Source organism: Zalophus californianus, chromosome 12 (assembly GCF_009762305.2).
Source record: "Zalophus californianus isolate mZalCal1 chromosome 12, mZalCal1.pri.v2, whole genome shotgun sequence".
Classification (NCBI taxonomy): Eukaryota; Metazoa; Chordata; class Mammalia; order Carnivora; family Otariidae; genus Zalophus; species Zalophus californianus.
In genome coordinates, this window is record NC_045606.1 from 9834365 (window position 1) to 9850213 (window position 15849).

At 44.9% G+C, this 15849-nt stretch overlaps 1 protein-coding gene across 9 annotated transcripts in view; it reads left to right on the top strand.

The window, feature by feature from the left end:
- LOC113912040 (cytochrome c oxidase assembly factor 1 homolog) overlaps positions 1-15849 on the top strand; it is a 94612-nt gene that overhangs the window by 76301 nt on the left and 2462 nt on the right. For 6 of the 9 annotated variants that reach the window (XR_003516673.2, XM_027575083.2, XM_027575075.2 and 3 more), the window contains 3 exons: positions 7656-7707; positions 9831-9930; positions 11994-12142. Coding sequence is in view for 8 of the 9 variants with exons in the window: in XM_027575083.2 (XP_027430884.1) it covers positions 9846-9930; positions 11994-12142 (234 nt within the window). In the remaining variant the exon portion in view is untranslated. Of the gene's footprint in view, positions 1-3673; positions 3754-3869; positions 4161-7655; positions 7708-9830; positions 9931-11993; positions 12143-15849 lie in introns of those variants that run through there. The other 3 variants (XM_027575077.2, XM_027575080.2, XM_027575082.2) reach the window with 3 other exon arrangements.

A 15849-nucleotide genomic window follows, 5' to 3' on the forward strand; every position in this document is an offset into this window, starting at 1 on the left:
TTGAAAATGGCATTCAGCTGATTTTAAGTTCTTCCATCTTCTTATTTGAAACCTAGTTCAAATTTTACCTAAATCTTAATCTTCAAAATTAAGGATAATAGCCACTTGCAGTAGTGTAAGGTGAATTTCTACTGTGGTTCATATGAATTGGTTTAAGATACATAATTGCTGATCTGTGCTTGCTTTGTCCTCCCAAGAGCTGGACAGATTTATTCTCCAGGAGGTAGTCATAGGACTGGACAGTGGAAACAGGAAAAAATTTATGTCAGTCTCATGAAGCCTTATGAAATGAATGCCACCTGCTAGACACTGAAAAATCTCAGTATGTTCAAATATGTATTCACAGATATGTGTGCACATGTGCACACAAACACTGAACCTTGCAAGGTAAAAAAATTACTCAAAATCTTGGTTCTTTTTGTTGTTGTTCATTGGATTTGTTAAGGATGGAAAATGACATTTTGGTTTCATACTTTTTAATTTTTTTTTATTTTTAGTAGTTTTTGGCTTTATATATTTTAGTGTTACATTATTTGCTACTACTGATCATAGCTGTTATATTTTTGTCTATCTTTGACTCAGTTTAAGCTTTTTGCCTTGAATTCTACTCTTTGAATATTTCCACTCTACTTTGTTTTTGTTTGACTATGCCAAGTCTTCTATTTTTAAGCCTTTCATTGCTTTTTAAATTGTTCTTAAAAATAACGTATATTTTACAGAGTTTTTAAAATCCTTTCAGAAAAGCTTTTAAAGGATGTTTTGGTTTTCTATCCCTGCATAACAAAGCATCTCAAAACTGGTGGCTTCAAACTGGAACCATTTATTATCTGTTGTGATTCATGGATGGTCCTTCTGCTCCATGGGTGTTCTGCCAGTACGGCAGTCATCTGGTGGCTCACCTAGACTAGCATATCTGTGGTTGGTTGCTCATTCACATGGCTACTGTGTTGGTGGGGACAGCTGGGCTCAAATGGGATGTTGGGACAATGGGGCATCAATGTCTGTCTTTCTGTCTACCTATCTGTCTGTCTCCATCTAGTCTCAGACCTCTCCTTCACCAAGTGGTCAGTTCACATGGTCTTTTTATGAGGTCTCTCCAGCAGGGTAACCGTACTTCTTATGTGGCAGCTTAGGGCTCCCAAGAGTGCTGAACTGGAAGCTGCCGGGCTTCTTTCAAGCTGAGGCATGGAACTGCCACAGCATGAATTCTGCCTCATTCTGTTGGGAGAAGTGATGTATAGGGCCAGCCCAGATTCAAGTGACAGGTCTGTGAAGATGAGGAGGTGTGGTTTACTGAGGGCCATCTTTGGAGCCTACCTACCTCACTAGGAGAGTCTAAATCTTTCACATTTATTATGTTAGTTGATAGGATGTTGTTCCTATGGCAAAGGCTTGTTTGAATTTACTTCCCTTAGTGAATTTGATTCATGCTTTTAATTCTATTAATTTCTCTGTCAACATCAAGACAAAAAGCAGTATTTTTACCTCAGTTATGATGAATGAGTCCCTCTGCTTGGTTTTACACACATTTTATGTTTAGTTTTCTGGAATTTTAGGCCATATTATAAATTTGAATACTTTATATATTCTTTTTAAAAAGTACTAGATGTTTCCATTCATTTGGTAACTGTATAAATAATAATTATTTAGGTCTAACTGGGTTAATTGGCCTCCAAGCATGCTGTCAGTCCAAATATGCCATTATTTCTAGGGAATTTGGGTTTATTTTTTGATAAGGTATAATGTATCTTCAAATAATGTTTCAGGAATGCTATGAGGGTTATGTAATAATATATAATCTCCAAACTTATAGTTCCTCCTGTGTTCACACGGCTTGGCTGTTCTTGGATTTCTTGGGGCACACGCGGTCTTTGTTTCTCAGGAAGTCATTGTCAGCTTAAACAAAGGGGTGGGGGAAGTCCCTCATGCCAGGCTGCTTGCCTCTTGATCGGCCTGTTACAAATAAAAGGTTATGGGAACACTATGGAGGTTCCTCAAGAAGTTAAAAATAGAGCTACCCTACGACCCGAGCAATTGCACCACTAGGTATTTACCCCAAAGATACAGATGTAGTAAAAAGAAGGGGCACCTGCACCCCAGTGTTTATAGCAGCAATGTCCACAATAGGCTGTGGAAAGAGCCCACATGTCCACTGACGGAGGACTGGATAAAGAAGATGTGGTATATATATACACAGTGGAATATTAGCCACCAGAAAGGATGAAATCTTACCATTTATATCGACATGGATGGAACTGGAGCTGAGCAAAATAAGTCAGTCAGAGAAAGACAAGTATCATATCATCTCACTGATATGAGGAATTTGAGAAACAAGACAGAGGATCATAGGGGAAGGGAGGGAAAACTGAAGGGGAAGAAATCAGAGAGGGAGACAAACCATGAGAGACTCTTAACTCTGGGAAACAAACTGAGGGTTGCTGGAGGGGAGGTGGGTAGGGGGTATGGGCCAACTGGGTGGTGGGCATTTAGGAGGGCATGTGATGTGATGAGCAGAGTGTTACATGCAACTGATGAATCACCTAACTCTGCATCTGAAACTAATGATGTACTTTATGTTGGACGATTGAATTTAAATAAAAAAATAAAAAATAAAAGGTTATGGGAAGATTTTCTGTTAGAAGCATTCAGTTATTCTACGACTTGAAAGCCAAAACTAGGTTAAAAATCTGGCAGTAACATTTTTATGCTTAATTTTTTAAATGCTTAACTTCATTTTCATTTGTGGATGTGGGTGCTTAAACAACAGAAATTTTTTTTTGCACAGTACTGGAGGCTAGAAGTGTAAGATCAAGGTGTTGGCAGGTTTGGTTTCTTCTGAGGCTTCTTTGCTTGGTTTGTAGGTAGCCCTCCTACTGCCTCGTCACTTGGTATTTTTTCTGTGAACGCATCCCTGGTGTCTCTTCCTCTTTTTATAAGGACACCAGTCACATTGGATTAGAGCTCCAGCTTGGTGGCCTCATGTCACCATCATCACCTCTTTGTTGTTGTTGTTGAGGTATAATTGACAAATAAAATCGTAAGATACTTAAAGTGTACATTCCCCCACCAAGTTAATTAATAAATGCATCGCCTCAAGTATTTATCTTTTTTTTTATTTTTTTTTTTTGGTGAGAACATTTAAGTTCTTTTAATTTTTTCTTAATCTCATATATTTACTCCCATGCTTTTATCTTTTTGTTCTTTGGTATTAGCCTTTTTGTCTCCTTTATCTCAAGTGTAATACATTCCTTTTTTAAAAGTTTACCTCCTTTTATTTCTTAATTTTGCTATTCATACTTTTTTCTTAAAATCATATTTTTTTCTTATTTTTGTCTTTTTTTTGATTTTGTTTGTTATCCTTTCATTCTAATTTAAATTCCTATTGACTTAATTTTTTCATCTCTCTTTTCTTAGGCATCGATTCTGTCCCTTCTCTTCCCATACCCCTCATGGTTTGATTTTATAAGGGCTGGAAGGATATGTAATCCTCAGGAGGTGGTACCAATGGACAGTGTCATTCAACAAACAGGGAAGATCTGTCTCTCCTCCTCCTCCCGTAGTCTCTAAATAGATTTTATATGTCTTTGTTTTGTCTTGAGCCCTAAAATTACAACTTGGGGTATATTGATTAAACCATTTCCCAGGATAGTGATGATTTGCTTGCTTTCTACAGATGGCACATGTGAACTTTTGGATTGGCTTTTGGACGGCACATACCACCTATGTGGGAAGCTGATTGTTCTGAAACCTATGGTCTGTAACATGGATTTTGTTACTCAGACAGATGCATGTAATAGCTCTGCTGTGGAACAGATGAGCTGTGTCAGAACCTTTCTTGAGGCTTTTTTCCTAGCTCAGAAAAGGCAAAAATATCTACCCTTCATAGATATTGTATTAGTAGTGCATATAAAATATTCTGCATTGTGCCTGGTATGGTAGTCACTCAGATGTGGGACAAGCCAGGCCAGCCATATGTCATCCAGAGGAAAATAAGTGAGTGTGTAGATTATTTCTGGAGTGGGTCTCCCCTAGCAAAGCCCAGAGTTCGAGGGAACTATGGGATGTTAAGAGTCTTGCTGGGAAGGTCACATGGCTCTGGGTTCATGTCTAGGCTTCTGGCCTTTCTCCACTTCGGCTGTCTGTAATGCCCACATACTAAGGTAAGCATGGTTTTAACAATTTGGGGATGGTGGTATAGAGGAAAGAATCCCTTTACTACAGAGATTCAGCTTGTAAGACATAACTTGATTTTCAGGAATATACAGTGTGAGAAAAATGCCTGTTAAAAATCAAGGATTTTTATCTGTAGTTTGGTCCATCTTCCTCAGCTGGGTTTTGGGATGATTGTCTCACTGTGAGGGCCTCCTGAGCTGAACTTTTTAAGCTCAGGGATTTTATCTCACGGACTGGCAAATCTCTGCTTGAGGCTCCCACCATCTGACCTGGCCCCCTAGGGACGTCTGCCTCTTGTCCAGTGCCAGAATCCTTGGGAAGAGGAGTCCATTCCATTTACTGCCACAGGCTCTGAATCTCTCAGGATGTGATGGGGGTAGGTGGTGTGTGTGGCACGGAGAGAAGAGCTGTTTCTGGTCTCTGGCTTCCCAGGACTCCCTGTAGGATCACCTGACCACTGACTTTCTGTGCTTTGTTCCTGTAGACCACTGGTTCCTAAGCTTGGTTGCATACTAGGATCACCTGGGCCTGGATCCCACCCCCATGGATTCTGTTTTAATTCATCTGGGGAGTGGCCTGGACATCTGTTTTTGTTTTTTGGGTTTTTTTTTTTTTTTTTTTTAAAGCTCTTCAGATGAATCTGATGTGCAGCCCAGCTTGATTTGTACTGTACTGCTTTCATGCTTCCCTGGTCAGATCCTGCCTGTGGCTTGAACCCCTTGTTTGCTTCGTTTATCCCCCCTCATGATATTTCCTGCAGACCTTCATCGGGTTGGGGGCTCAGAGGGAGGCAGACAGGAGGGCCCTCCAGCCCCGTGCTGGCTTGAGCAGCTCTGTCAGCATCTGTTTCACAGATTGCCCTTTGATTCTAGAAAGGCGTTCTAGAAAGTTTGTAAGCCATTGGGGCCCAAGTCACCCTTTGTGTGTCAGAGCAGAGCTACTAGGACTGCTTTCTGAAGAGAGCTTGCCTGTACTTTGTTCTGCCTTCTTGTGGCTAACCAACTTAATTTTCAAAATGCGTCACAATCCTTGCCTCTTAATTAACTGTAAAGCAAAAAATCTTCCCGTAATCGACTGTGCATTAGTAACTGCATTTGAGTTTCTTGCAGATTTTCACATCAAATTTAAAAATTTCCAGTTCTCAAAAGCTTAGTTCTAGAATGAACAATCCTGGAGGTAGCCTATCATCTATCTCTAGTTCTCTGCCATGCCTTTTTGCATTTTTTGTGTGTGAGGTTGGGGGCTGCTGAACACTTTCTTCAAGATAGTTGATGCGGCAGGTGAATCAGATGAAGCTGAATAAAAGGAGCAGGGGCTGAGTCCCCGTTCTTCCCACCCACTACCCCCCCGCCCTGCCCCAGCCCCACTCCCAAATCCCTCACCTTACTTTCACACACAGAAACCAGGTCAGTCATGACTGCCTCATTTCTCCTTTGAGTCAAGGTAGCCCATCAGAGCTTCCCACTTAGACCTCACTGTTGTGGCCACTTGGTTATATTTTTTCTTGGACTGTGATTGTGGCTTTTATTATGGGATGTTATTTAAAAAAAAAAAAAGGTAGTTCTTTGGAAGTTGTGAACTGTAAAAAAAAAAAAAAATCCAGGGATGTTGTTTGCAATACTAGCCCCTTCAGAGACTCTGCTGCTGAGCATGTATGGGAGAGATCTTTCTCAGCCTGGTGTATTAGGAAGTGTATTCCTCCTCAGCTGCTGATTCCCATTATGCCATGGACACTCCAGTCCTTGTAATTGCTCAGACTTCGCTTCCTGCCAAGCAGATAGGAAGCTCTGTGTCAAATCTTTGGCTGCCTTGAAGAAATGTCTAGTGCATGAGAGAATGTAATTTTGTGCACTAACTTTACCTCAACTCTATTTCTTTTCTTAAAATTATTATCAATTTGGCTTAATTTCTTCATTCAGTTTTTTTCTTTTCTTGTAAAATACGCATCCTTGTTAGCCCTATCATCCTTTTGAGAATGAGCTCATGTACCAATAAGTAAATAAATATTTTAAGAAACTGCCCTTTTGATATACTCTTCCTACCTCAGTGTTAGCTCTTGACTTTGCTCTCTTCCCTAGGTCTTCTGACTGCCGCCTCCTGTCTGCAGCCCCTCATCTGCGGGGTCGAGCCTAGCAGCTCAGGGTGGATGGGCTCTATTAGCAGGAACTGCCTCCATTTCCCAGCCAATATCCTGTGGCTCAAGCCCCTCCCACTCCCCTGTACTTCTGTAGCTCCATTTTGTTTTGGTTTTGTGTGTGTGTGTGTGTGTGTTTGCTGCTGGGCCTTTGCTCTCCATTTCCACTGATCTGAAGCCCATCTCCCTGCTTTCTATGCTGAGTCTGTTTCTTCTATGAACCCTTTGCTGATCCCCTCTAGGCAGAGTCCACTGCTTCCTGGATGTCACTTCCTCCCCTGGTGCACATGTCTGATTGACTAACCAGGCTGTGGCTCGCCTGGAGGCACCTTTGTGCAAATTAGAAAAAGGCACCCGCCCCTTCCTCAAGTCACTTTCTAGAATTTCAACTGTTGGAAAACTGTCTTTTTAATAAATAGCAGTCTAAGATGTTTAACCTGGAAATGGCAGCCTGCGAGGATTGTGCTGCACTGAACTGCACAGTTGAACTTGATGGCCCTTTTGTGAATCATCCAGATTCCCCTCAGCACTGTTTGACCAGAGCAGGCCCTCTGCAGCCATTTGCTAAAGAAAAGAAAGAGTGAAAGTACAAGTACATGCCATGTTTTTATCACAAAAGATAGTAGGAAAGGCCCTGAACATTATGAATATATTCAGAGACATATTTATTTTTTACATTTCAGTGTTTCTGAAATCAGCAGGTATCTTAAAGTCACTGTATCATGGTGGTTCAGAGCACAGATCCTGGGCCAGACTGCCTGGGTCTGAATCCCAGTTCTACCACATAGACAATATGCTGTGACTTTGGGCACTCTGCGTCACCTCTCTGTGCCTCAGTTTACTGATCTGTTAAATAGGGATGATAACCGTAGTTCCTACTTCATGGGGTGATTGGGAGAATTAAAGGAATTACTGTATGTACAGTGCTTAGAATATAGGTGCCAAGCACCTCATAGTGAGAGATATGTGTTACCTATTATCATTATTATTAAAGTCTGTGCACACACTTAATACACTGTTCTTTCTTTTTAACCCTGAGAAACTCTTTAATTCATGGTGTATAGCTTCTATTGATAGCGTCTCATTTTGGTGGGCGGCTGCCTGGCCCCAGGCTTATAAGCACTGTGGTCAAACACCTGCCGCGGGTCCTGCCCTTCCCACACCAGTTTTCTGATTGCTGCAAGAGATACATAGCACACACACAGGAAACAGCAGGCTTTGTTGTCTCTTCTTAATAGGGCAGAAGAGAAAGGGGGGGAAACCAGGGCCCTTTATAGACAAGGCTTGGAAATCAGAGAGAATTGGGTTTGAAGAGTGATTTTAATGTAAAATCTTTATCTAATTGCAGAGCAACTTTCCTTTGATGATTTTCAAGAAAGCTGTGCTGTGAAGTGGCAAAGGTAATGAATGTTCTGGGGCCATGTTCCCCATTAGAACCCGCCAGAGTATTCTCAAGTTAGACAATAGATGTAAGTTTTCCCTCAGCAATTGTGAGTTTTTCCTGGTCTCTCGTGTCCGCCTGTGACTGTAACTTCACATGAGAGATGGGGTGGCCATTCTCTGCATTGTTTCAGGACACTTTTCCCCCCCATGCCTCCTGCCAACTTTAGAAACTGCAGCCTTGTGGGGAAGTTCTATGTGAGTCACGCTCAGTGCCCCACCCTCCTGAACTGTCCTTCACATTAAGCAAGATCTGGTTCATGCATTTTTTGTTTGGAGATGCTCTGACCATTTTCATTATGAGACAGAATGGCTTTTCCCAGATCACATTGCTGTAATTGACTTACATGCAACTTTGATAAATATTCTTACATGCTACCCAGCACCGTCAAAACTGTCACAGCAATCCTACTACATGTGTCTGGGGTTTCAGCGGCCTTCTCTTAGTTGAATAAAACTGGGTATAAGTAAATTAATACAAGGATCATCTATAGCTTCACCCTCCCTAATTTGATATGTTGATGAAAATCCTTTCCATACATAAACCTCAGTTTGATGTTATTTTTGTGTAGAACTGGTAAACTTTAGCCCTGTCTGAGGGTGTATTTAGTTCTCAGTTCCCAGAAAGAATATCCACATGAGGAACTTTGTGAAGAAGAACAGGCCTTCTTATGGATTCATGTCCCTACAGGTGTCAGAAATGATAAGCAGACTGTAGTTCTTACGCTCTGTATTCTAGAAGGTAAAGGAGGGGATGGTGAGAATATATAGATACCTTGACTCAAAGGTCCAGCTGGCGGAGGACCTAGTATTATGCCCAGTTCTCTTGCACGGCGATGCCTTGGACCCCTGTATGTGCCATCAAAGGTTTTGTCCTAAAGAAGCACATAAAATCGAAGGTTAAATCTTCAAATGGGGACATAAACACTTCATCTTTCCCTTTATATAAACTGGGATTTCTGTCTCCGTCTAGAATCTCATTTCTTTTTGGAGAAATACCAACAAAGACAGAGGAATTTACCTAAATCTCACGGAGGGTGAGGGTGCCCCGATGCAGAGTTCGTGGTCAAAGCAAACTGGAAGCCTACAGAAAGAATCTGACTCATAGGCATTTTGTTGGGGTTTTTTTTTTTTTTTTTTTTTTTTTTTTAGTTGGTTGTCAACATTTAGAATTAGAACAGTTTCCCATAAAAGACCTCTTGAAATACTGGAAGATCCATTCAGATTTGGCCCACATTAACCATGGTCAGCTGGAGCCGGGTTGAAGCTGTCCCTTGGCTGGGCCATGCACTCCTCACTTTTCAGTGTCTGCTCTCATTTATGCGACTTGTGTGGTCCTGTGGGCATTTGAATGGTGACCCGGATCGAAGCCAGTGTCCTACTCTGTTTTATGGCCGGGTATCTCACGGCTTCACAGAAAGGCCCTGGCCAGGTGTGAGCAGTGGTTACATGGCCGCCGGGAAGGAGGCTCATGGGTGCCATTGAGGCCCAGGTGCTGCTCCAAGCCCCACCCAGGCCTTCAGGAGACAGGAGTTAAGGCCAGGGTGGGTGTGGTGTGCTGACTCGGCTGAGCTGGCTCCTCTCCATCTCTTCATTCATCCTGAAAGTCATGACCACAGTTTCCTCATCCAGGGGGTGGGACATTTTTCCAAAATATGAAAGAAAGCAGCCAGTGACCACGCCGGCCCATTCGTAGGCTCATCAGACCAACTATTGCTACAAAAGGATAAGCTTCCTGTTTACCAGCCGGCGTGAGACAAAGTGGTTGTGCTTCCTGGCCACGCAGGACTTGGCACACAGGCTGGGTTCTGTCCGAAAAGACAGCAGGGCTGAATGCTTGCTCTGTGCTCAGCCATCGCCCCCACGGCCTGGGTCCTGGATGTGGGCCACTCTCGGGAGGGCACTTTTGCTTTGGCTCCAGAACCAGGCCTGGCTTTCTGAAAGGAAGCAAACAGGGAAGGTGGCCTCGCCTCCTGCCTGGCTTCCTCTGTAGCTTTCCTTTCTCTGTGGGGCCGCATCCAGGCAAAGGCCCTAGGCAGAAACCTGAATGTAACAATAAATTCATGTCTTTTTTGTTTTCAAGTCTCCAGGAAGCAAAATGCCATGGTCTCTGGGGAAACTGGTCTTTTATTCCAGCGTGGTGGCCAGTGGGACCTGCACCCTTACATATTACCTGATACAAAGTAAGTATCCAGCAAACCAAGCCGCCCCAGGCAGGCTTCCTCCCAGTCTCGCACCCCTGCTCCTCCATCAAAGGCAATACTTCAGATGCTTTCAGCAGATTAGAGAGAGGAGGAGAGGCTGTTTTTAGCAGCCGGCACACCATTCCCGTGGGCTCTAGCTTCCTGCTCATCCTCTGACCCTAGTTTCTCCTGGAGCTCCACGTGCATGTGAAAGGACCAGGCTTCGTTTGCCTCAGAAGCCTTGTAAAAAGCAAGAGGGGCTTTCACTCCAGTGCGCACACACGAGAGATCCCTTCAAATTTCTGAGATGATATAAAGAAGAGAGGGAAGGGGAGTACCAGATGGTTCACAGGTGGGGAAAACTGGCTGTTTCTCAAGTGTTGTCAGCCTGTTTGCCCTGCCGTTCTCTGCTCTTGACTGAGTGGAGGAGGGGACCTTGAGCAAGGGACTGTGGTGAGAGCAGAAAATAAAAGCAGAGTCCAGGATGCAAAATCCGGACAGAAGCCGCTTCCAGCCCCACTGCACCCAGATTTGAATTTGTAAAGATGGGCCACAATTACTGTGGGCAGCCAAGACTTTTAAGGTCATTTCAATGCTATTGGTTGCAAAGCAGCAGCAGTTTTTTTCTAGACTGACTTTCTTTGAAGATCCTTTATGCCTGCCCAGCTTGGCTTCTCACCCTGACTCTGTGCCATTTTCACTTCCTGCCAGGATGTGCGTATCACCAGCAGACCGGCAAAGAGAGCTCAGTGGCCTCTGCGTACATTCTTCCCCACCTTCCTTCGGAGTTGGCCCACAGGTCCCTGAGTCTTGAGGTGGCCTGAGATGTGCACTGTCAGGGAGAATTCAGACTGGAACACCTCCGTCTCCTCTCCCCTCTGCCTAAGGGATGGGGACAGGGCACAACTCCATTCTGTGGGTCCGGAGACTGCCAGCCTTCCCCTCCCCCCTGAGGAGGCTGGGGTCGTCCGGTAGAGACAGCTGAATCTCTGCACTGGCTATGTGGCCTCGTTGGGGGGGTCTCTCACCTCAGTTATCTGTGTGATGAGGGGTAATATCAGTTACCTGTGCATGAGGTTGTTTTATAATAAAGCTCACAACCTGTGAGGTACTGAGAATTATGAGATGTATGAAATATTGAGAACAGTGTCTAACCATGGAAATCTGGACCCAGCTTCTGCTCCTCCTTTCCCTGTCTTGGCTGGCACCCATTCACACCTGCAAGCCCCTGCAAGCCCACTGCTGGGAAGCAGCCCAGGAGGAGCCTTCTCCCTGGCATCTCTACGCTCAGGCTGTCTTTCCCTTCTATCACTGGGATGGGGCCTGCAGCAGGGAAGCTCTTGCTTGTGGCCTAACTGCAAGCCCTACTTGGGAAGCCTACCCTACAAGGGCAGCTTGTCTACTTTCCACCTTCAAAGAGATGCTTCCTGGAGTTACTAGTAGCTTTTGGGCCAAGAGGTGTATGTACCTGAGACAGAGAAGTTTAAAAGCTTTACCTACAGGAAATGTTGCCTTAAATCTAAAAACTTTGACAAGTGAGCATTTTCAGTGTCTGTTTCTTGGCCCGGGGGTTTTTGTTGTTGTTGAAGTTGTGGTCTGTCTGATTTTATGCTGGTTTATCAGGACCTTCATCTGAGTGGAGGGAACAGTGTTTAGAAGTCCAGAGTCATGGGTTTGGGCCCCAGCTCTGCCTCAGACTAGCCGTGTCACTTTGAGCAAGTCATGGAGTCATAGGGCTTTAGAACTGAAAGGAAAGCTAGAGAAGATCCAACCCCTTAGATGAAGAAATGAGGCGGGAAATGAGAGATGGAGAAACTGAGGCACAGAAAGATCAAGTACCTCGCTCACGAGGTACTTATCTGCCACGTTCCCGCAGGTACTGACTTTCTCTCAAATGGATAGCTTACAGTTAACCGTCCCTAATTATTTTTCCATCCAGAAATTTCACACTTGTTTCTGTTTCCATGCTGTACATGAATTGTATCCTCTAACTTTCTACAGAGAGTCTGTCTGACCAAGTTTCAAACAGAAAAGTAAATGTAACAACCGTCTTTCTCCTTTAGAGGCTTTTTCCAAGGCTTCCTATTACCAGCAGGCATTGGAACAGCTGCATGGCCACCCCGAGGCCCTGGAAGCCCTGGGCACTCCCCTCAATGTCCACTATCTCCGCCTCACCGACAAGTACAACTTCGTGGACATTGCCGAAGCCCAGGTAACGTGCTTCCCTTGCAGCCCACGGGCTGGGTGCCTGCGGAAGTCGGGGAGAGGGCTGCCTTCATCCAGGGAGAGTCTTGGAAGGAGCTGGAGTAAGGATTCGGGATGAGAAAATCCACTAAGTAAAGCTGCGACTAGGCATTACTGAGCACCTTCTATAAAAGCAATACGGATAAATTTATTCTCATATATTTGTCTTCCTTTCTGAGGAATCAGTGTGGCGGGGAAGGCGGTGTTCTGGCTCGGGTCACCATCTTGAACTGCCGGTTGTAGGGAAGTGACCATGGTGGGGGGCAACAGCTTCAGCTTTGAACTTGAAGCGCATCTGCAGCCAGTCAGGGCTCGTTCAAGTGTGAGCAACCCTTTAAACTGTAGTTTTCTCATTTACTTGCATTGCTTCCATGGGATGTCAGTCCCATTTTCTCAGTTTTGTCTTGTCTTTTCTAGTTCAGCTGATAAACTCACCTGAATACGAAACGCTCTTACTCTTCTGTTTAACAAACACGTTTTGAGTGCGTGTCAAGTTAAAGGAATGATTCTGGGCTCGGTGGGGAATACAGAGGTGCCGAAGGCTTTCAAGGGCTGTAGTTTAAAACTTCCAAGGAAGGCCGGGTGAAGTAGACGCTGTAGTAGTGGCCCAGGAGGGAGCAGGTAGCAAGCTGGGATATTGGTGTAGAGAAAAGGAGTGCCAGGCTGAGGAGGAGCATGCACGTGAAGGCATGTGGCTGCGTTCCCTGCCGGTGTGAACTCGGCGGAGCTGCAGGCTGCCGGGCAAGGTGCAGGCAGAGAGCATGGGCTGTGCTGCTGGGCCATGACATCATCGTGGGAAGTGTGCACACTTGATTCTGGGGCCAGCAGAAGCCATGAAGGACTTTAAGGATAAGAGTGAGACGCTCTGATCTAGGGTTTTTTTTTGTTGTTATTGTTGTTTTTAGTAATGTTTTTAATGGGAATAGTTTCATTGGGCTTTTTTTTCTTACAAAAGCCATTCATGCTCAAGATTTTGATAAAAATAGTTGATCTAGCTTGAAAAGAAGGTAAATGCATGCTGATTGACAGTACCCAAGGACCAGGCACAGGGAACTGCCTTTCGGAAAGCAGTGTGGCCATGCAGGTGTGTAGCGGTGAGAGCATGAACCAGAGCTGTGGCTTGGTTCTATCAGGAGAGGGGTGGGTCAGAGGTCACGCTTTAGTGCCCGACAGGGAGGAGTCGACAGATGGCAGTACCACTCCGTGAGAGGAGGAGCCCAGGAGGAGAAAAGGGAGGGGGCGGGCAGATCTAGGGTGCCCACTGCGGGCCACATGGCGTCAGGTCTTTCACACCATGTGGTATGGCTCCTCTGTGTGTCCCCATTGGCCGGATCCCCACAAGCACAAGAACCTGGAAAGGCCAAGGGTGGGGTCTGGCTGTTCACCGTGTGTCCAGCACAGAGCACAGAGCCTGGCTTTGATGCTCAGGAAGGCTGCAGGCACCTCAGCTGAAGGCTGGAGGTTGATGCAGCATCAGTTCTGTGGTCCGGTGCCCTGATGAGTGGTTGACACCATGGGGGCTGTGCTGGGGAAGCTCTGCTGGTCGGGCCCAGCTTCCCCTCTGGCCCAGCATCCTGGCCCACCCCGAGAGTGTGGTGCCGAGAGCACTTCACCCTGGGCTTCCTGCGGACCCATGGTGGTGTTGGCTGTGGTGCTGGCTTTGGGCTTCTGCTGCTTGGTGGACACGGTGGCTCTGGAGTGACAGGAGGTCAGGGTTTGCTGCCCCGGAGCCGCCTGTTACACCAGCTCTTGTTCTTCGGTTTATGGAGCACGTGCGACGTCTTCTCGGCACTCTTTACTTCCTTCCTTTACATCAGCTGTTTGTGTCTACAGCACATGCCAGTTCCTCCCACAGTCCCGTTCGTGGCTCGTGTATTTTGTCCAGAGCTAAGAAGGGCCGGTGGTTCATGAGGTAGTTGTTGTACTGAATGTATGTGCGAAATAGTTACTACCTACCCACATTTTGGTGTAGCGGACGTCCAGCTCTACTCTTTGGCAAGGCCTGGCCGGTGAAGAAGCAAGTCTGTGCAGCGCCTGGTCAGCCCCCAGAGGCGCAGCTGTCTGAAGTGCAGACATTGACCCCTCGTGTTTGCTGCTCTTCATAATCCTACCTGCTTCTGTCCTTCCCCCCACCTTTCTTTTGTTTTCTTTTAGAATGCGGAGATGCTCAGTCGGGGCTCTGTTGCTTAATTTTATTTTATTTTAATTTTTTAAAGCCTTTTTTTTTCTTTTTTCTTTTTAAGATTTTATTTATTTGACAGAGAGAGACACAGCGAGAGAGGGGACACAAGCAGGGGGAGAGGGTCCAAGGGAGAAGCAGGCCTCCCGCGGAGCAGGGAGCCCGGTGCGGGGCTCGATCCCAGGACCCCGGGATCATGACCTGAGCCGAAGGCAGACCCTTCACCGACTGAGCCCCCCAGGCTTAATTTTATAATCCCGAGAAGAGCTGTGGCTCTGTTCCAAAAGTGGAACCTTGAGGAACTGCCTTAGTGTGATTAGGTGACTGCTTATTCACGTGGGGTATGGAGCCACCATTCCAAAGCCTGTGTCTTCTGTAAAGTGTGTTTACATAAATGAAAGAGGGAGAAAAAACACAAAAGTTGTGTGTATATACCAAGCAGTTCTTTCTCTTGGCGGCAGTTTGGAGCGGGTGAGATACGCCATCTTTTAGCTTATGAGAGGTCAAAGTACGTACCCCCAAATTTCCTGGTAATAGCTCCTCGTTTTAAACCGTGGATTTTTTTTTCTCTTTTATTATGAAAAGTTTCAAACAGACAGAAAAGATAAAAGAATTCACACTGTGGCACCCATGTAACTGCTACCTGGATTCTACGATCAGAGTTGATCCTTGAATGACACTGATTTGAACTGCATGGGCCCACTTAATACGCAGAGTTGTTTCCATACAGTACAGTACTGTAAATGTATTTGCTCTTCCTTATGGTTTTCTTAACATTTTTTCCCCTAGCTTACTTTATTGTAAGAATACAGCGTAGAATACATATAACACACAAAGTATGTGTCACTCGACTGTGTATGTTATTAGTAAGGCTTCCAGTCAACAGTAGGCTATTAGTAGTTAAGTTTTGGGAGAGTCACAAGTTAGATGCAGATCTTGAAATCTTGTTCAAGGGTCAGCTGTAATATTTTACTTGATTTGCTTTATCCCATATCTGTTCATCTAGTCTAGTCATATCTCTGTCCATGAATGTATTATTTTCAAACATCCATACACTTCATTTAAGCGCATAAGTAATATATCATTAACCAAAGTTTAATATTCATTTATGGTTCTTTTTTTTTTTTTGAGGTAAAACTTGCATTCAGGGAAAGGTACAGATCTGTCTTATTTGATGAATTTTAATAAATGCATACACCTGAGCAACTCGAGCCCCCATCTAGATGTAGACTGTTCGCATCGCCTCCCAGTCCCGCATGCTCTTCCCAACTGATCCTCTCATGTCCCTCAGCCCCCCTAGAGACAGCCACTTTTCTGTTATTTTTCCCCAGCCTAGTTTAGCCTGTTCTGGAACTTGAAATCATGCATTATATACTTTTGGGTAAGGTCTTGCACTTGGCGTGTCTTTGAGATCCGTATTGTTGCACATATCTGTAGTTTGTTCTTTTGTAGCCGGGGTTTTTTGAGTATCATTGTAAGTTCTCAGAGCATTGAGT